This window comes from Pipistrellus kuhlii, unplaced genomic scaffold (assembly GCF_014108245.1).
Source record: "Pipistrellus kuhlii isolate mPipKuh1 unplaced genomic scaffold, mPipKuh1.p scaffold_m20_p_2, whole genome shotgun sequence".
Taxonomy (NCBI): domain Eukaryota; kingdom Metazoa; phylum Chordata; class Mammalia; order Chiroptera; family Vespertilionidae; genus Pipistrellus; species Pipistrellus kuhlii.
Genome location: NW_023425515.1, coordinates 180,277,096 through 180,298,329, shown reverse-complemented (window position 1 = coordinate 180,298,329; position 21,234 = coordinate 180,277,096). Strand labels below are relative to the sequence as shown.

The 21,234-nt window shown below is 48.2% G+C and overlaps 1 protein-coding gene across 2 annotated transcripts; it reads right to left on the bottom strand.

Annotated features, from left to right (window-relative positions):
* Positions 1-774: 774 nt before the first annotated feature.
* Positions 775-11,399, bottom strand: KDF1 (keratinocyte differentiation factor 1). 2 transcript variants are annotated; one of them, XM_036447410.2, is made up of 4 exons: positions 11,208-11,399; positions 2,933-4,003; positions 1,928-2,002; positions 775-1,371 (listed from the first exon to the last, which is right to left on the bottom strand). In XM_036447410.2, the coding sequence occupies exons 2-4, from the start codon at positions 3,969-3,971 to the stop codon at positions 1,289-1,291; spliced, it is 1,197 nt and encodes a 398-aa protein (XP_036303303.1). In that variant the 5' UTR covers positions 3,972-4,003; positions 11,208-11,399; the 3' UTR covers positions 775-1,288. The 2 variants fall into 2 exon arrangements, with proteins under 2 accessions (XP_036303303.1, XP_036303302.1); XM_036447409.2 differs by lacking the exon at positions 11,208-11,399 and adding an exon at positions 11,136-11,201.
* Positions 11,400-21,234: the final 9,835 nt, after the last annotated feature.

Sequence of the window (21,234 nt, the reverse complement as noted above, 5' to 3'; positions counted from 1 at the left end):
CTTGATCTGGATGACACAACTTAAGAGGCCAGTTTTATCACATACTGGGCCCAGTGATGATAATCCCAAGGGATCATCCTGGGTGTGCCATAGGAAATTGGATAGACAAGTACTAGTCACTTTCCAGTGGATGCCCATGAGAATAGTAAAAAGGGCTAAGGGGACTAGGTGAGGTGGGGGCAGAGGTCCTGGACACCTAGTTTGTAATTGGCCTGGTGACCTGCTCTGGCCTCACTGTTGAAAGATTCTGTGTGAGTAGCTAAGTAGACCCTTCTGTACCTACCTGGTCTCCAGAACCCTGCTTCTGCTCCAAGCAGGTCAGTTGGCCAGCTTAAGGGCAGAAATCTAGGTTCAGAGCCAGTTAATTACATTTCTTGACCTCTCTGAAAGGATCCCACTCCAGTATGGTTGGGAAGGTCAAGAAGGTAACTGAACATAGTGCTCTCAACACCAAGGAGAGGTGGAGGGAGCAGCAGGTCTGTGGCTGGTTGGGGACTTGGGATGGCCAGTCTGCAGGCAGTGAGCCTGGGCAGCAGGGGTAGTGCAGATGCAGCCTAGAACCTTAGTGACAAACCATGTGAGACCTTCCTCAAGTACAAACTGCTGGCTCTATCTCCTGGCACTCGGTGAATCTGAGAGGTAGGTGTTCTCACTCCCATTTCAGCCTCTGGCTTTGTCCCTACAACACTGCCAGGCTAGATGCTGTTTTGTTTCCTGCTCTGGGCAGCAGTCAGGCAAATGGGACTGAAAGGACAGTATGACAGCCAAGATAACAAGGTAGACATCTTTATTTCCTTGGTACTTGTAACTATGGTCATACCAGTGTGTAGAACATCAACGAAGAAACAAACTGCTCAACAGAATGAAACGCGGAGTAGGCACTGCCCACAGAATTCAACAGAGGCCCTTTTGCCCCCTAAGCCTATCTATTTAAGATAAACTGCTTTTAGCTGTCACACTCTTCCCCCCACACAGGGAGGGGGAAGCCTGCATGATTGGTTAGGATGGCAGGTTATAGGGGTAGAGCAGGGATTCAATCCCAGAAGGTAGCTCCTAAGTCTGTTTTCCATGGCCCAGGCTGCCTGAAGAAGGACAGGTCAGGCCAGCTGGGGGTCCGGGGGGATGTGGGCACTGTGGCCCAGTGAAATGCACGTGGTCCAAGAACCAGTCAGCCAAGATCGGAGGAGCCAGAGTGGGCTCTGCCGCTCCCTAAGGGAGTCCTGGTCCCCCTCTTCATTCTGCAGGCTGTGCTCCTCTCAGAAGGGGTGTGGCCATGGGCCAGCAGGGGTTAGCAGTACACCTGGAGCAGGGGTGCCCCTGAGGAGTCTGTGTCGGTGCCCTGGAAGGACGAGTCGTGGCTGGCTGGGTATCCTGAGGGTGAAGAGAGAAAACAGGCTGAGAGGGAAAGAAGCTCGTCCAGGTCCCAGGGGCAGGGAGAAAACCCCTAAAAAGGGCAGAATGGGACTTAAGCCTGGGTTAGTCTGATCCTGTCTGGGCAATTTACTCAGTTCCTTAAACTTTGAGCCCCAGCCTTCCTCTGCACCAGGGTAACCACCTGGCTCCCAAGAGCTTGTGAAGGCCAAGAAGACAGCAGTAGAAATCACAGAGTGCCTTCAGCACCAGGCCGGAGGGCCTCCTGCTCCCCACTTCCTTCCCCAGTGCCTGGAGCTTAGAGGCTGGGGTCCCGTCACTTCCAGCTTGCCTGTTCTGGGAACCATCCTGCTGCTTCAAGGGCAGGCCCCTGAGTCTCTCCCAACTGAACCCTTTAAGCTAGCTTGTAGGATTGGGATGGCATCTGTGGCTTCTCAGGCTTCTCGACCCTTACTGATCCCATCCTCACCCACCCCAGGAGGAAGCTGGAAGAGGGGCATGGGGGCTCCTAGGTCACGCCCCTCTCCTCAACACACTCATCAGGTCAGGACCAAACCTGGGGCTCCGAAAGGCCTCAGCTTCCTGGCGATGGCATCTGCCGTCGTCTCCTGGGAGATCTGCACTGTGAGTTCTAGAAAGGGAACATGAGGGGGGCAGTGGTCATTATCACAACTTTTCAACTCCAGTTCCCACTTTTGTACCCAGCACAATGGGGCCATTGTATGTATGTATAATTTTTAAAAATTGATTTCAGAAAGGAAGGGAGAGGAAGAGATACAAGATAGACAAATTTGTCACAACATCAATGATAGAAACATCAATGATGAGAGAGAATCATTGATTAGCTGCCTCCTGCATGCCCCACAATGGGTATTGAGCCCGTAACCTGGGCATGTGCCTTGACCAGGAATCAAACCATGTCCTCCTGGTTCATAAGTTGACATTCAACCACTGAGTTACTTTAGCCAGGCTAAAGAAACAGTGTTTAAAACAAAGACAGATAGAGAATGTGTGTCTGTGCATGTGCTCATGGGTACACACAGTGGTGGGTGATGGGTATATTGGTTAGGCCAGGTCAGGTCAGAGGTCCAAATTCATATGAGTTCCTGAGTCCTGTTAACCAGACCAGACCTGGCAGCTACCCTGACAGTTGGTAGCAAGAGATAGAAGGAGCCGAAACCGGTTTGGCTCAGTGGTAGAGCATCGGTCTGCGGACTGAAAGGTCCCGGGTTCGATTACGGTCAAGGGCATGTACATTGGTTGCGGGCACATACCCAGTAGGGGGTGTGCAAGAGGCAGCTGGTCAATGTTTCTCTCTCATCGACGTTTCTAGCTCTCTTTCCCTCTCTCCTCCTCTCTGTAAAAAATCAATAAAATATATTAAAAAAAAAAAAAAAAAAAGATAGAAGGAGCCTGTTAGGGGATGCAGATAAGTTGAGAAAAAGGAGGAGGAGGAAGAGCAGGGATTGGTTGAACCCATAGAGACTAAAGGCCCCAGCACTGCCCTCCCTTGACCAGAGTCTCCTCCATTCTGCCCTTCAGCCCTGGGGGCCCCACATACCATCCTGGCTGAGCCCAGAGCCCACCATGGTCTCATGGCCACTGTCAGGGGCCATGGCAGCAGGGGCAGCAGCCCGGGTTGAGCGCCCCTCTGTGGTCTGCGGGCGGGTCCGGCTCTTTCGGGTACTGATGCGAATGATGCCGCGTACCAGGCGACCCTCAGCATCCTGCTCATCCAGGTGGTAGTCCTGGGTGATGCTGTTGATAAGGTCTGAGATCTTACTGGTCTTCTCCAGGAACACAGTGTCTGACGTGCACTTGGCCAGCTCGTCGATCTGGTGTACGCTGAACAGCTCTGTCAGCTTCTTGAAGATGAGCACATCGATCTCTCGGCTCGACAGGGAGCCGCTGCCTATCTCAGGTAGGTCCAGGTCTGACTCGTGGAAGGAGTAGTACTCCTCAGAGCCTCGGGGGCTGCTGGCGAGGGTGCTGGGCAGGCTGTGCCGCATGGGTGGGGGCTCGGTCAGTGGCTCCTTGCAGCAGGAGTCCGCATCGGGGGCTGGGGCAGTGTTACTGCGATAGGGGTATACAGGGATGCCTTTGAGCTTGACGTCAGGGTAACTGAAGCTGCTGCCCATGGTGGACTTGAGCCGCTGGCCATCCCGCCGGCTGGGTGGTGCACGGTCGGGACTGGGGGGCACTCCATTGTGCTCCTTGGCCCAGTTGGCTTCGGCAGCCCCATCGGGGGAGTCCCCGGTGGACAAACAGGGGCTGCAGCCCCGTACGCAGGCTCCGCAGCGCTGGAGGCAATCCCGGCAGCGGCGGAGGCAGAAGGCAGCCAGGCACCAGTCCCACACCCAAGGTCGCCAGAGCAGGCAGCAGGCTGGGGGCTCAGCAGCAGGCTCAGCAGAGCCGGAGATGAAGGTGAGGCTCTCAGGCCCATGGTGGCCAGGATCCTTGGGGTCTGGCTTCCGAGTGCGGCGGCTTGGTGGGGGCTGAGATGGCTCATCATAGGTCTCCAAACACAGCTCTGTGGGCCGCTCCCAGGGTCCCAAGCGTGGGGGCCCAGATGATGGGCGGGGGTGTCCAGGGCGGGGCATGGCTCATTACATGGTTTACTGTAGCCAGACACCTGTGGGGAGAGACCAGGAAGGAGTCAGGATCAGAAATGAGGAGTTTTAGATTTTTGGTTTCTTTTTTCTTTTTTAAAAAAATATATTTTATTGATTTGTTTACAGAGAAGAAGGGAGAGGGAGAGTTAGAAACATCAATGTGAGAGAAACATCAACCAGCTGCCTCCTGCACAGCCCCCACTGGGGATGTGCCCACAACCAGTGTACATGCCCTTGACTGGAATCGAACCTGGGACCTTTCAGTCCGCAGACCAACGCTCTATCCACAGAGCCAAACTGGTTTCGTCTAGATTTCTGGTTTTCTGAGAGGCCTGTGCTGTGGACAGACCCAGGCTGGCCCAAGGAGGAAGTTCTCTCTATGGTCTAACCTAAATGTCCAAATCTCTAGGACTTCACATCCATTAGAATGACTATTATTACTGGGCGGGGGGGAAAACACACATACACCAAAACAACAGAACAGAAAGTGACAAGCATTGGAGAGAATGTAGAGAAATTGGATTCATTCATTCACTCAATTAATAAATATTGTGCATTGCTGGTGGGAATGCAGAATGGCGCAGCTGCTGTGGAAAACAGTCGGTTGTTCCTCAAAAAATGTAAACATAGAATTATGATATGATCCAGCAATTCCACTTCTGGGTATATATAAAAGGACCAAAAACAGGGACTTAAACTTATATGTCTACACAAATGTTCACAGAGCATTGTTCACAAGCAAAAGATGGAAGCAACCCAAAGGTCCCTTGATGGATGAATGAATAAAATAAAACATGATGTACAGTAGAAATATTGTTCAGCTTTTAAAAGGAATGAAGTTTTGATACATGCTACAATACAGATGAACCTCGAGACATTGTGCTAAGTGAAATAAACCTGACATAACAGAACAAATATGAAATATCTAGAATAGTAACATTCATAAAGACAGAAAGGGGAATGATGGCTGCCAGGGACTGGAGGCATGGGAAATGGGGAGTTAGTGTTTAATGGATAGAATTTCCGTTTGGAAAGATGAAAAGTTCTGGAGATAGATATATAACATTATGACTGTGTTTAATTCCACAGGAATCTATATATTAAAAGCCTAAGCAACCATTATGGCAGAACGACCAGAATGACTGGTCACTATGATGTGCACTGACCACCCGGGTGCAGACCCCCTTATGGTCAATGCACTCCCCCAGGGGGAGTGCCACTCAGCCAGAAGCTGGGCTCATGGCCAGTGAGTGCAGCGATGGTGGTGGGAGCCTCTCCCACCTCCACAACAGCGCTAAGGGAGCAGGTGGGAGGTAAGGAGCGAGGGGTCCTAGACTGCGAGAGGGATATTCGACTGCCGGCTTTCGCCTGCTCCCCCTGGGAAGCAGGCCTAAGCCGGCGGTTGGACATCCCTGAGGGCTCCCGGACTACAAGAGTGCACCTTCCACCTGCAGTGCACAAAATTCGTGCACTGGACCTCTAGTATATGATAAAGATTTTTTTTATATACATTACTTCATTCTGTTTTAAAATATATATATTTTATTGATTTTTTTTTACAGAGAGGAAGAGAGAGGGATAGAGAGAGAATCATCGATCAGCTGCCTCTTGCACAACCCGCACTGGGGATGTGCCCGCAACCAAGGTACATGCCCTGATCGGAATAGAACCTGGGACCCTTCAGTCCGCAGACCGACGCTCTATTCACTGAGCCAAACCAGTTTCAGCTGATAAAGATTTTTTTATTTTATTAATATATTTTATTGATTTTATACAGAGAGGAAGGGAGAGAGATAGAGAGTTAGAAACATCGATGAGAGAGAATCATCATCAGCTGCCTCTTGCACACCCCTACTGGGGATATGCCCGCAACCAAGGTACATGCCCTTGACTGGAATTGAACCCGGGACCCTTCAGTCCCCAAGCCGACGCTCTATCCATTGAGCCAAATCGGTCCCGGCTGATAAAGATTTTTTAAAATGTTAAATGCACAACAAAAAAAGAGAGGAAAGAATAAACAAACAAAAAAGAAAACAAATAAAACACACACACAAAATTTTTTTTAAGTGATAAATTTTATGTTATGGATATTTTACCAGATAAAAAGAAAGAAAAATCTCCTAGGATCTTGCTGTCTGGGGAATGGTCTCCCCCAGTTTATTCCCACTGTTGGTAAGCCCACCCAGCACAGCCTCTGAGGCCGCTCAACAAAAGCCTCTCCATGTAACTTGCTACAGAACTTATCATTACCATCTTCTCTTACTCTCTCCCTTCAAATCAGAGATGGGAATATAACAAGTACTCCATCAATATTTTAGCATCAGTATTTTAGTCTGGCTCAGATTTGCCTTTCTAGAAACATTTATTTATTTATTTATTTATTTATTTATTTATTTATTTATTTTTAATATATTTTATTGATTTTGTACAGAGAGGAAGGGAGAGAGATAGAGAGTTAGAAACATCGATGAGAGAGAGTCATCGATCAGCTGCCTCTTGCACACCCCCTACTGGGGATATGCCCGCAACCAACTACATGCCCTTGACCGGAATCGAACCCGGGACCCTTCAGTCCCCAAGCCAACGCTCTATCTATTGAGCCAAACCGGTTTTGGCCCTTTCTAGAATCATTTAACACCAAGCAGTTAAATGTAGAATTTAAATATGATTAGACAAGGAAGCTGAGCCACAAAATTCGTCTTTCCCTTTATGACTTAGTTACTAGCAAGCTAAGAGCTGATTCATTTCATAAATACTGAGCCTGGTCCTTTTATAATAGATACTGTAGAACCAAAGATGAATGAACTTTAGACCCTGTTCTTGTAATTTACACATGGTTTTGTAACATGTAGTTTATTATTGTGTGGTGGTGTTTTTTTGGTTTTACTTTTGATGGGGGGGGTAATATAGTTTAGCTGAGGCATTATGGGAGTAAATAACTGCTGGAGGGAGTGGAGGAAGTTGGGGAAACATTATGTACTGATATATTTGGGAGGGTCCTTGATCACCTGTAGGGATTTGCAGGACAGTAATTTCCCTTAGCCTGGATTTTCTAAAATATTGATCCCTTATCTTTTTAATCCTGATTTAATGGCACTGGGGTTTCTATAACTGGTGATGTGGGAGAAGAACTGTGTATCTGGATAACTGTATTCTAATCCTAGTTCTGGCTTTAATAGACAATGTGCTTCGGGCAAATCAATACCATCTCCCTAAACAAAACTACCATCATCTCTCACCCAGGTACTTTCAAGACCCCATTCTGGCCACCTCCATTCTTTTCTACTTACTGCAGCCAGTGAGAACTTAAAAACCCACAGATCTGGAGAAACTTGGCAAACATCACTTTAATCAAATGATCAAAGTTAATATCACCAATAATGGGTGTATTGGCATCATGTGCTTCTTGATACTACACGCTAAGGCACATATGTCAAACACAAGGCCTGCGGGCCAAATCCGTCCCGCCAGGCCTTGCAATGTGGCCCGCACCGCGCTGTCATCACTGCACTCCGCTGCGTTTCCATCACAATGACAGTTTATGACTGTTCAGTAAACCATTTGGCCCGCGATTTAGGCTGGATTTTAGATTTTGGCCCCTTCTCTGATTGAGTTCGACACCCCTACGCTAAGGATACAGAATCAGTTTTGAAGTATTCCTGCCTAAAGTGCATAACCTAAAAGTAATCATGAGGAAACATCAGACAAGCCCAAGTTGAAGGACATGACAAGCGCAATGTGTGATCCTGGACTGGATCCTGGATCAAGAGGAAAAATTGGAAATTGGATAATGTGGATAGCTGGTGAAATTTAAACATTGGCTGTATATTATTTAACAGCATTGTGTCAATGTTAAAAGATATGTCAGTGTTAAATAAATTCCCGGAACCTATATAATCTATAGTTATATAAGATAATGTTCTTATTCTTAGGAAATATACACTGAAGAATTTAGGGATAAAGGAGCATGATGTCTGGAATTTCTCAAAAAGTTTCCCCTAAAATCAGAGAAAGAAAGGGAGGGAGGGATTGTTAGCCATGGTGCCTGGGGATGAGGACACAGGAGTTCTTTAATTATTCCTGCAGCTCTTCAACCTACTCTGCTGTCCCCACCAGCACTCCTTCTCCAAGAACTCTCCAGAACCCAAGTCTCTCTCCCCACAGCCTTGAACCCATTGTTTGAAGATTAGCCTATAAGACCCTGAAGGACAGGGACCATGTCTAATTCCTTTCTGCCTCAGTGTCTGAAACAGGTTTGGGTACAGGAAGTGCATTCTGTGTGACCTCAGGGTAGAACAAGGACCACTGGGTGGAAATCAGAAGGACTTGGGCTCTAGACTGATCAGAGTGGAGGTGGCAGTGTCTGCAGGGGTGTGTGTGTGTGTGAAATCCCCTCTCCATAATGTACAAACCGACATTGTAATAGTCCCTCACAGCCCAGAGAGGCAAGGCAGATGGTTAAAACCTTAGCCTTCGCTTGAACAATGTGGGGGTGGGAATAGATTTATTCATTCACTCAATTAACAAATATTAACTGAGGTCCTACTGTGAGTCAGACACTGTTTTAAATTCTATGGACACAGTGATAAAACAGACAACATTTCCTACCTCAGGAGTTTGCATTCTAGTGATTTATTATTGATGGCTTACATTGTTATAAGTGTTTAAATATATTAAACCAATTAATTATCATAACCCTACTTTTAGATATTATTATTGTTATTACTATACTGAGGCACAGAGAGGCTAAATAAGTTGTTCAAAGCCACACATTTATTTGTACCCAACCTGCCTGATCCATACTCTTTATTTTTTTTAATATATATTTTTAAATTTTATTTATTTATTTTTTTTACAGAGAGGAAGAGAGAGGGATAGAGAGCTAGAAACATTGATGAGAGAGAATCATCAACCAGCTGCCTCCTACACACCCCCTACCGGGGATGGGCCTGCAACCAATGTACATGCCCTTGACCGGAATCGAACCTGGGACCTTTCAGTCCGCAGGATGACGCTCTATCCACTGAGCCAAACCCGTTTCGGCTGATCCATACTCCTATCCACCACCGCATCCCGTCTATTACTTGGGAGAAAGGGGGCAGGGTGGCCAGCTGCCAGCTCCATAGACAAGCCTTTCCCTGAGGAGGGTCCACAGAGGGAGCCTGAGTCCAGCTCACACCTTGGATGAGGAGAAGGGTGAATGTATGAACACTGTTTCAACCACACTGAACTCTGGGGTACCTGGGGTTTATAAGAATAAGGGGTTACTGATGACAGTCTGGATCAGTCTCTTCCACCTCTGAGGCTTTAGGATTTGCCACTAATCATTAAATTCAACCAACAAATTTTTACTGAGCACTTACTATGTGCCCAGTGCTGTGCTAAATGCTGGAGAAACAGCAGGGAATGGGCCAGGAACAGGCTCCAGCCCAAGAGGATTACATCCCAAACGAGCCCTATGTAACACTCACAGTTGCTCTGTAAATATACCTCCACTTTACAGACTAGGAGACTGAAGCCCAGGGAGCTGAGGTGACTTGTCCAGAGACACCTAGCTGGAAAGAGAGCTGGATTTGTACTGTGGTCCGCCAGACTCCAGAGCCCATGCACTTGGCTCTGTGCCAAACATCTCGAATGGGAGTGGGATGGAGGGACGGGGAGCAAAATCTGAGGTAAGGAAAATGCCTAGCCTCAGTTTCCCCTCCCCTCTAGGCCTTGAACCATCATGAAGTCAATTTCAGCCCATTTCATCCAGGCTCTATCTTCCCCTCAATGCTGCTGCCCCCACCTCCAAAACCCTAAGAACACTTGGTCATTTGGTTTTGTGAGGGGAGAGCCCCTGCTTCTTTTTTTTAATTAAAAGTTTTAAAAATATATAATTTATTGATTTTTCAGAGAGATGAAGGGAGAGGGATAGAGAGAAACATTGATAAGAGTTGCCTCCTGCACACCCCTACTGGGGATATGCTCGCAACCAAGGTACATGCCCTTGACCAGAATCGAACCTGGGACCCTTGAGTCCGCAGGCCGACGCTCTATCCACTGAGCCAAAACCAAGCCCTTGCTTCTATTGAGGTCTAGCCCAAGAAGACTCTAGGCTGTTTCCTCATCTTTTTGTCATTTTTTATTGATTTTTTTTAAAGAGAGGATGGGGTGGAGAGAGAGGGAGGAAAATCAATTTGAGAAATATCGATGTTGTTACACTTACTTATGCATTTATTGGTTGACTGGGATCGAACCCAGCAATCTTGGCATATCCGGAGGACACTAACTAACAGCTACGCTGGCCAGCAGTTTCCTCATCTCTAACGGGTGAGATGAGTATCTTCCCGCACCAGGTGAGGTTTAAATGAGACACTGCGTGCAGGGGCTGCAGCACCCGGGAGGGACTGAGTCACTGGGAGCCCCAGGACACTGCAGAGATTTTCTGGGGCCAGAGGCTCCCACACCCACCCTCCCCACACTTCTTACTGATGCGCTTCCCATCTCCGTGGTCCTTGGGAACCTACACACTCCGGGGTCTGTCTCCCCACCGACTCCCTCCTCCCAAGGTCCCGGGACAGGCCCGCCGCACCGGCCTCGGCCTCCACCCCTGCGCGGCCAGGTCCTGCACTCCGGGCGGGAGGGACACCAATCCTACTCGGGAAACAGCCGTCCGGGCTCGCGCCCGGCGTCCCTGCACCTTCGGTCAGCCGCTCCCAAGGCTCAGCCTGCCACTCCCGCACTCGCGGGCGCCGGGTCCCGGGCGAGAGAGAACCGGACCCCGAGGCGAGGCTGCCCCTCGAACCCCCGCAGCCCCTACATCAGCAGTGAGTGCCCCGGGGCGAGCACCACCCCTCCGGCTGCAGAGGCCTCCGCCCCGCGAACCCAGCCTCTCGCCGCCCTGACACTTCCGCGGGTGTGCACGCCCCCGCCCCGAGCCAGCGCGGCCCGAGGGCGAGGACGGCCCCCCGGACCCGGGACCCCGCTCCGCCGGCCCGGCCCAGGGTTCTGCCCAGGCCGCTCCCCGGCCCGGCCCGCGCACCCCGGAAGTGGGAGGGTGGTCCCCGCGAACCCGGCCCGGGACCCTCCCCCGCCCGCGCGCAGCCTCCCAGGTCCCTCCACGCCGGTGCCTCCCCGGTTCGCGCCCCCTCGGGCCCGCGCGGGGCTTACCTGTCCCGCCAGGTGAGCGCCTCCGGCTCGGCCCCTTCCCCCGCCCCCTCCGCGCCCCCGCCCGCCGCTCACCTGGGGTGCAGGTGAGCGTCTCGCGGGAGCGCCGCACGGGCCGCCGCTGGGGACACACTTCCTGCTCCGCGAAGCGCCGCCGCTCTCACCTGGCCGAGGCCCCGCCCTGGGCGCGGGGCTGGCACCGAGGCCCGGCCGGGGCGCCCAGCCCGCGGCCTCTGAGCGGTGCCCCGCCTCGTCCGGGAAGTCAGGCCTCGGGGCAGAGTGGACGGTCGTCGGGGCCCCTTCTCCTCCGCGGTGGGAGGCGGTCCCAGCATCTCTGGGCCCAGCAGCGCCCGCCAGGCCTTACAGGCTCAGCCCAGCCCGGTGCGGACTTATGAGCCAGGAGATCGGGGCCAATACCCGATACCCGGTCAGGGCGCATTCCTGAGCTGCAGGCTTGACCCCCAGTGGGGGACAAGCAGGAGACAGCCAGTCGATGATTCTCTCTCATTGATGTTTCTCTCAATCCCTCTCTGAAAAAAAAAATAAAATAAAATAAAATAAAATAAAATAAAAAAAATATATATATATATATACACACACACACACACACACACACATATATATATATATATATTGCTGAAACCAGTTTGGCTCAGTGAATAGAGTGTCGGTCTGTGGACTGAAAGGTCCCAGGTTCGATTCTGGTCAAGGGCATGTACCATGGTTGCGGGCACATCCCCAGTAGGTGGTGTGCAAGAGACAGCTGGTTGATGTTTCTCTCTCTCTGTTTCTAACTATCCCTCTCTCTTCCTCTCTGTAAAAAATCAATAAAATATATTTTAAAAAATATATATTATATATAGCCCAAACCGGTTTGGCTCAGTGGATAGAGCGTCGGCCTGGGGACTCAAGGGTCCCAGGTTTGATCCTGGTCAAGGGCATGTACCTTGGTTGCAGGCACATCCCCAGTAGGGGGTGTGCAAGAGGCAGCTGATGGATGACTCTCTCTCATCGATGTTTCTAACTCTCTCTCCCTTCCTCTCTGTACAAAATCAATAAAATATATATTTTTAAATATATATATATATATATATATATATATATATATATATATTAAAAAAGATTTAAAAATGAAAAACAGCAATATGACTGGATCATGGTGATATAATATTGAGTGAAAAAAATGCAAATCCCAAAAGAGTGCATACAGAATGGTATCTTTTAACAAAGTTCAAATACAACTAGAACTGTTATGTTGTGGGTTGAATCGTATGAAATTACTGTTTTTGACATGTTTTGACTGAAAAAAAGGCGAATTCATAAGGTTAAGCATAACTTATGTATGAAAAAATAACTATTAAAGAAAAACAAGAGAGCCCTGGCCACCGGTGTGGCTCAGTTGGTTGAGTGTTGTCTCATCGAAAGGTTGCCAGTTTGATTCCCAGTTTGATTCCGTCAGGGCACATGCCCAGGTTTTGGGTTTGATCCCTGATCAGGCTGTGTATGGGAGGCAGCCAATTGATGTCTCTCTCACATCAATGTTTCTCTCTCTCCCTCTTCCTCTCCATCTCCCTCCCTCCCTTCTGCTCTCTATTAAAAAATCAATATTAAAAAAAGAACAAAATAAAAATTTAAAAATCAAAAAATATATATATATATATTTTTTAAAGCAAGAGAATGAGCCTTGCTGGCAGTTGAACATCAACCTGTGAACCAAGAGGTCCCAGGTTTGATAGTCAGGGCACATGCCTGGATTTCATCCTTGATCCCCAGTATGAAGTCTGCAGGAGGCAGCCCATCAATGATTCACTGTCATGATTGATGTTTCTATCTCTCTCTCCTTCTCCCCTTCTCTCTGAGATAAAAAAAATATATATTTTTTTTTAAAAAGCAAGAGAATGAGGAATACAAAATTCAGAGTAGTGATTACCTGGGGTCAGTTGGGGGAGGGGTCAGAGATGGCAAAGAACCCCTTAGCAGATTTAATTCTTAGTAATGTTCTGGTTCTTGGGTCGGATGGTAGATTCAAGGATTTCTTTGTTTTGTTTTGTTTTGTTAGTCCTCAATGGAGGATATTTTTTCCATTGATTTTAAAGAGAGAATGGAAAAGAGGGAGGTGGGGGTGGGAGAGAGAGAGAATGAAAGACAAAGAAGTATTGATGTCAGAGAGAAACATCCATCAGTTGCCTTCTTTGCCTTCCATATGCTCCCCGATCAGGGGTCAAACCTGCAACCTAAGTACAAGCCATGAATGGGAATCTAAGCCACAACCTTTTGATGTATGATGACACTCCAATCAACGGAGCCACAGGGCCAGAGCAAAGCAGACACTTGTTAATTAGATCTTTTCAATAGGCCTAGATTGGCACTGTCATACTCATTTTACAGATGTGGAAAGGAGGCTCATCAAGTCCGAAGGCCCTACTATGACTGAGTAGTGAAGCTGGGGGGGAACCCAGCCCTTTGGCTCCCAGCACAGAACCCTCCTCCCAGCAAGAAAGCTGCATTTGGGCTGCTTCTTCTTCTTCTTTAATATATATATATATATATATATATATATATATATATATATATATATAATTGATTTTTTACAGAGAGGAAGGGAGAGAGATAGAGAGCTAGAAATATCGATGAGAGAGAAACGTCATCAGCTGCCTCCTGCACATCCCCTACTGGGGATGCGCCCGCAACCAAGGTACATGGGCTTGACCGGAATCGAACCTGGGACCCTTCAATGAGCAGGCCGACGCTCTATCCACTGAGCCAAACTGGTTTCAGCTGGGCTTCTTTCTAAGCAGAAAGACCTGCCTTTCTAACTGGAGCCACCCAAGCTCAGTTTTGCCTCGTGCCATGATTGGGGGACATTGTCTTGATCCTCTGCTTCCACCAGTTACTCTACTGTGTCCACTGGTTACTTTTCTGGTCTTCTTCCTTGCTACCATGCAGACTCCTGAGCTGGTGGGATGGCTAGGATTCTGGCTTGTGTTACTGGATGAATGGATAGAGCATTGACCTGCAGACTGAAGGGTCCCAGGTTCGATTCCAGTCAAGGGCACATGCCCAGGTTGCTAGATCTTCAGTAGGAGGCATGCCAGAGGCAGCCTATCAGTGATTCTTTCTCATCATTGATGTTTCTATCTCTCTCTCCCTCTCTCTTCCTCTCTGAAATCAAATTAAAAAGAAAAGATGCGGAGCTATTTCATAAGCCCAAAGAAAATCTAAAAATAAATAAATGAATAAAGAAGAAATGACTGAGGAGGGCAAATTTGAGGTGAACAAGTACAAAGATGGTGTTAGACCTGATGAATTGTGGGATTTGTAAAATAGCCAAGAAGTAGCATGACTGTATCTATGGAGACATTTAGAGTGACATTTACTCTGTTTCCCCGAAAATAAGACAGTGTCTTATATTAATTTTTTCTCTCAAAGTTGCACTATGTCTTATTTTCAGGGGATGTCTTATCTTTCCATGCGCTAGGTCTTATTTTCGGAGGATGTCTTACTTTCGGGGGAACAAGGTAGTATCTGTAAGACCTACAGCTTTGGGCGTCAGGAGCTGTGGGTGTCTGCTGCTTGCCTTTGGGGCGCTTCTCCCATAGGGGACACTAGAGGGCAGCACCCAGCAGCATAAATGCCAGAACTTCATGGTCACAAGATCAGAGTTGAAGTCCTAGATACACCCCTCCCTGTTCAGCGGCAGTGTGAGCTTAACCTCTCTGAACCTCAGCATTTCTCGTCCTGGCCCTTAATGTGAAGTAGGATGTACAGTGGATCGGAGTGTGAACTCTTCAGCCAGAAAGCCTAAATATGCGTCCCAAACTTGCCACTTACTAGCTGGGTGACTTTGGCCAGGTTACAGAATTTCTCTGTACCTGGTCTATAAAGTGAATGTAGTTAGTTTTATGTGCTGATTATGGTAAATGATCATTAGATAGCTATTTTATTTTGACCTCTTCTTCCTGCCCCATCCCAGTTTCCCCAGCCATTCTGGCTAGGACTCCCTGAGGCAAGACCACTGCCTCTGAGAATCAGCAGGAGAATAAATCACTCCTGGCCCGGCACTGTCCTATGTCTGCTGGATTACTGCAGCAATCTCCTAACTGGTCTCCATTATTCCCTTTAAGTTCATTATCAACGCAGCAAACAGCACGATGCTGTGTGTGGTTTTTTTCAACAGCACAATCTTTTAAAAAATCAGATCATGTTGAACCCCACTTAAACCTTTCAAAGGCTTCCCCTGCTCTTATAGTAAAACCCAAAACCGTCACCCTGGCCTCCAGCCTGCTCCTCTGACCTCAGCTCTTGCCACTTTCCTGTTAGCTTACCGGACACTGAGCACACCAATCTCTCGGTCCGAGGACCTTTGCACATACTGGTGTGTGTTTTTTTCTGCTGGGAAAGCTCTTTCCCCAATTCCAATAACTGCCTCCTACTCATCTTTCAGGTCTCAGATTAATATCACCATGTAACTGCACCTTCCATTGTGTCCCCGGTGTATTCCTTGTTCGTAATTTCTACAAAGCCCTGTGGCTATGTGGTTGAAACAGGCTCTGGAGGCAGATTGCCTGCATGTTGAATCCTATGGGGCTTGGCCACTCCTTGGCTCTGTGACCTTGGCCACATTTACCTGGTCACTCTGTCCTTCAGTTTCCTGATATATAAAGTGGAGTATATTAATAATAGCACCTTATAGGATCAGAGCCTGGCTTAGAGGAAGCACCAAGTAAATATTAGCAGGCATTTTATTATTCCTTCATGGCACATGCCTTGGGATTTAATTATTTTGATTTTTGAAATGTAAGCTTTGAGGGAACAGGGACTCTGCTTTTTAAAAATATATTTTTATTGCTGAAACCGGTTTGGCTCAGTGGATAGAGGGTCGGCCTGCGGACTGAAAGGTCCCAGGTTCGATTCCAGTCAAGGGCATGTACATTGGTTGTGGGCACATCCCCAATAGGGGTTGTGCAGGAGGCAGCTCGTCGATGTTCCTCTCTCATCGATGTTTCTAGCTCTCTATCCCTCTCTCTTCCTCTCTGTAAAAAAAAAAAAAAAAAATAATATATATATATATATATATATATATATATATATATGTATATATATATGTATGTATATGTTGTGTTCAGAGAGGAAGGGAGAGATGAGAGAGAGAGAAACATCCTATTGATATTTAATAAAAGAGTAATATGCAGATTGACCATCACTCCAAAACATAATATGGCTGCCCCCATGTGGTCAAAGATTCTGCCCCTATGTGGACAGAAGATGGCCACCACAAGATGGCCTGCAGAGGAGGGAAGTTGGGGGCAAATGGGCTGACAGGGGAGCAGTTAGATATCAATCAGGCTGGCATGGGAGTGGTTAGGGTGATCTGGCTGGCAGGCAGAAGCGGTTAGGGGCAATCAGGAAGGCAGACAGGCTAACAATTGGGAGCCAGCAGTCCTGGATTGTGAGAGGGATGTCCGAGTGCTTGTTTAAACGGATAGTCGGACATCCCTCGAGCGGGTCCCAGATTGGAGAGGGCGCAGGCTGGGCTGAGGGACAACCCCCCCAAACCCCCATGCATGAATTTCGTGCACTGGGCCTCTAGTCATTGATAAGAGAAAACCACTGATCTGCTGCCTCCTGCACACCTCCTACTGAGGATCAAGCCCAAAACCTAGGCATGTGCCCTTGACCAGAATCGAACCCGGGATCCTTCAGTCCACAGTCCAACACTCTATCCACTGAGCTTAACTTGCTAGGGCAGGACTATGCTGTGTTTATTTTCTGTGCCCCTAGCACCTTCCATAGTGGCTGGTTCAGAGTAAGTGCTAATTATCTCGTTGAATGAATTCATGAAAAACAGAAGTGATCTCATCCCTTTCGGAGCTCACAATCTAAAGATGGTGGAGTCCTACTTCCCTTGTTCGGCTTACTGTTCAGCACTTGGCCGCTTTAGAGATGGGAGAGCCGAGACCTGTAAAGGTGGGGTGACTTGAGCAAAGACCCATCAAGGGGGAAGAGAGATCGCTCTTCCCCACTTTCCAGAGGGAAATACAATTTCCCTCATGTCGTCAGAAACACGAAGAAGCACCGAAAACACATGAAACCTGCTACACCCATTGTGAACTCAAGGCACGTACTGCCTTTTATTTTTGGAACAATAACCAGGGCAAAAATTCCATCACAAGAGAAGTTAAACACAAAGAGAACCTGGGAGCTCTCGGGATGGAGCAGCAGACGAACTGCAGTGCTACAGACTGAGATGGCACTGACGCGGCAGTTGTGTCTTCATGGGAAAGACATCTAGTCCCCCATCCAGGTAATTGCCACAGCCCCAACGTTTTGTTCCTGCTACACTTGGGAATCCAGCGGCCTCATTTTACAAATGTGGGAACAGAGGCTCAGTGCACATCATGAATTAAATCTAAGCTTCTGTCTTCCGGCACAAGATTCTTTTAAGCTCTAATTAAAATAAAAGCTCTGAATAGGAGAATTGAGAGAAAGGAGAGGCGAGGAGGAGGTTGGAGAAGGGCTTGGAGAAGGCAAAGGAGGAGGTGTCCCGTCAGGTGCCCCCTCGTGGCCAGGGGCACTGACAGGTATGGGGGAAGGGCAGGAAGTCTGCAGGGGGGGGGGGGGGGGGGGGGGGGGGGAAGAGGAGATGGAGGCGCAGCCTCGCTGGTTTATTTTCAGAGTTGCTATCTTTATCTGCATCTGCTAAATTATTAAACTGATATCACATCCTGGAGGGTGCCAGCTCAGGTTGCAGGGCAGAGACTGAAAGGGAGAGGTTGGATCTCTTAGCAGAGGCCTTGAATCTTCTAGGCTGGGATGGAAGGAGACTTCTTAGGCCTTGACCTCCTGCCCCACCCCACTCTCAGCTGATGGGGGGGGACCCTGATTTGGCCCACAGCCACAATCGCCCACCATAAGGCTCTGCCTCTCCTGGCTGCTGCCCCAGGAGAGGCGTGGATATAATGGACAGGTCTCTGGATTCAAGTCCTCCTCAGCTTCTCTCTCTCTCTCTCTCTCTCTCTCTCTCTCTCTCTCTCTCTCTCTCTCTCTCTAATTCTTAATCATATTTATTTATTTATTTATGTTAATCCTCACCAAGGATATTTTTCCATTGACTTTAAAAAATATATATTTTATTGATTTTTTTTACAGAGAGGAAGGGAGAGAGAGAGAGAGTTAGAAACATTGATGAGAGAGAAACATCAATCAGCTACCTCCTGCACACCTGCTACTGGGGATGTGCCCACAACCAAAGTACATGCCCTTGACCAGAATCAAACCTGGGACCCTTGAGTCCGCTCTATTCACTGAGACAAACTGGTCAGGGCTCTGTTGACTTTTAGAGAGAATGGAAGAGAGAGGGAGGGAGGGAGAGAACCATCAATGTGAGAAAAACACATTGATTGGTTGCCTCTTGCAGAAGCCCTGACCGGGATGTGGGCCAGGGAGGAGCCTGCAACCAAGGTACATGCCCTTGACTGGGATCGAACCTGGGACCCTTTGGTCTGCAGGCTGATGCTTTATCTACTGAGCCAAACTGGCTAGTGCTGCCCCTTCTCTTTCATGGTCTCTTGCTCAAACCAAGGTCAGATATGTGTAGCTTCTGACATTTTGGACAAATTCTTGCATCTATCAATGCTTTTGTCTAGGTGTCAGCAGTTCTATTCCTCAAGCCCTGAAGATTACAGAGAAAACATGCTTTACTCAGGATTGCACAGCTAGGACTGAACTTCAGTTCAAACTTAAGTCTCTCTAATTCCAGATTCCTTTCTTCTCTTTTTAAAATTTTTAAATATATTTTTAAAATATATTTTATTGATATTTTACAGATAGGAAGGGAGAGAGACAGAGAGTTAGAAACGTCAATGAGAGAGAAACATTGACCAGCTGCCTCTTGCACACCCCCTACCCAGGATGTGCCTGAAACCAAGGTACATGCCCTTGACTGGAATCAAACTCGGGACCTTTCAGTCTGCAGACCGATGCTCTACCACTGAGCCAAACCGGTTTCAGCCTCTTTTTTAAAAAAAATTTTTAAATATTTTTCTATTTCCCATCTTTTCTACAAGAGGACTGTGTAGCCGAAACGAGTTTGGCTCAGTGGATAGAGCGTCGGCCTGCGGACTGAAAGGTCCCAGGTTCAATTCCAGTCAAGGGCATGTACCTTGGTTTCAGGCACATCCCCAGAAGGGGGTGTGCAAGAGGCAGCTGATCAATGTTTCTAGCTCTCTATTCCTCTCTCTTCCTCTCTGTAAAAAATCAATAATATATATATATATATATATATATATATATATATATATATATATATATATATATATAATTTTTTTTTTTTAAAGAAGACTGTGTAACTTATAAAACAAAATGAAAACAGCCCTGACCAGTCTGGCTCAGTTGGTTGAGCATCATGCCATGCACCGAAGGGTCACTGGTTGATTCTCAGTCAGGGCACATGCCTAGATTTTGGGCTTGATCCTCAATGCGGGCGGGTGGGTGGGAGGGAGGGGATGGGGGTGGGGAAAGATACTGAAGGCAGCCAATCAATGTTACTCTCTCACATCGATGTTTTTCTCTCTCTCCATTTCCCTTTCCCTCTAAAAGCAGTGAAAACATTTTAAAGGGATCAGAATAAAACAATGATTAGTACAGTATAGAAATGTACTTCCTGCCCTAACCAGTTTGTCTCAGTGGATGGAGCATCGGCCTGCGGACTCAAGGGTCCCAGGTTTGATTCCGGTCAAGGGCATGTATCTTGGTTGCGGGCACATCCCCAGTAGGGAGTGTGCAGGAGGCAGCTGATTGATGTTTCTCTCACCGATGTTCTCTCTATCCCTCTTCCTTCCTCTCTGTAAAAAATAAATTAAAATATATAAATGTACTTCCTAATTCCCAGTGCTGTGTTTGCCAGGCTGGCTGTGCACTAAGAGGTGGTTGGCTGTGGCCCCTGTCCACTTGGGAGAGTGCAGAGCCCAGGGCATTAAGGAAGCCAGGAACAAAGCGAGCAAATGCCAAAGCTCTCATCTCTTGTGCTGTGTGAGCAGTATTCTCCTCGTGAATCCGTCTCCTTTCCACTCCCCCACCCCCAACTATCGTTGCATCACTGGCTGGGATTCATCCTTCAGGTCTCAGTTTAAATGTCACCTGCAGAGAACTCTCACTGATTCCCTCCCCACCCAGCTGGACCTAATGTCTCTGTGTTTTCAGGCCTCTGTGTTCTCCCATCGCAGTAGCTACTCACTGAACTGCCATCACGTGTCTGTTTGCTCCCTGAGGGCAGGGCCCCACCGGACCATTGCTGTGAACTCCAGCAGCCAGTCAAACAGAGAAGGTAATGATCACATTTGTCAAATGAATGAATAAATGAATGCATGACGCAGGGGACTTTTTAAAAAAAATGTATTTTATTGATTTTTTACAGAGAGGAAGAGAGATGGATAGTCAGAAACATCGATGAGAGAGAAACATCACTGACTCCCTCTACTTGCCCTCCACTGAGTCTCCCTCACTCCTCCTAAGGCTTCCTTCCTTCAGAGCCTGGTTCCCTCATGGAGCACTCTCTCCTCTCTGAGCTGCCTCTCAGGAGCCCAGCTGTCTCGCTCACTTTCCTAATCACTCAATTTAAGGCGCCTGAAAGCATGGTGAGGGCGGCTCCCTGGTCTCTTCTTCACATCAAGCCGGTGCACTCCCCCCTCTGCCTCCTCTTCAGCCTGGGCAGTGACCGCACTGGCCACACTTTGGGCGGGTCTCCCAAACCCTCCAGCCTCCGCCCCACCCATCACAGGGACCTCCCATCTCTGACGGCACCCTTTGAAGAGATGAACACGGAGGCAGGGCCCTGGCGTCTGGGCCAGTGGTTAGAGAGGGTATGGCAGGGTCATTTCTGTTGTGGGGAAAATGGGCAGGGCTCCGTTTTCTATTTTGCCAGAATGACAATGTTCCTCCCCAATGGCAGGAACAACCCAGGAATCTGAGCCCCCAGAGGGCATATGGCTGAGCCGCTCCCATCCAGAGGTCCAGATCCAGGGACAGACCTGCTATGTGATCTTGGGGAAGGCACCACTGCACTTTCTGGGTCTGTTTCCCCTCTGGGTTAAAGGCGTGAGGC

What these genes read in the sequence shown, in the direction of transcription:
- KDF1 (XM_036447410.2), bottom strand. Translation starts at nt 3,971, where the DNA reads ATGCCCCGCCCTGGACACCCCCGCCCATCATCTGGGCCCCCACGCTTG. An exon ending in CTCTGGGCTCAGCCAGGATG is followed by an intron (nt 2,003 to 2,932) that starts GTATGTGGGGCC and finishes TTCCCTTTCTAG; the next exon opens with AACTCACAGTGCAGATCTCC. An exon ending in GAGGCCTTTCGGAGCCCCAG is followed by an intron (nt 1,372 to 1,927) that starts GTTTGGTCCTGA and finishes CTTCACCCTCAG; the next exon opens with GATACCCAGCCAGCCACGAC.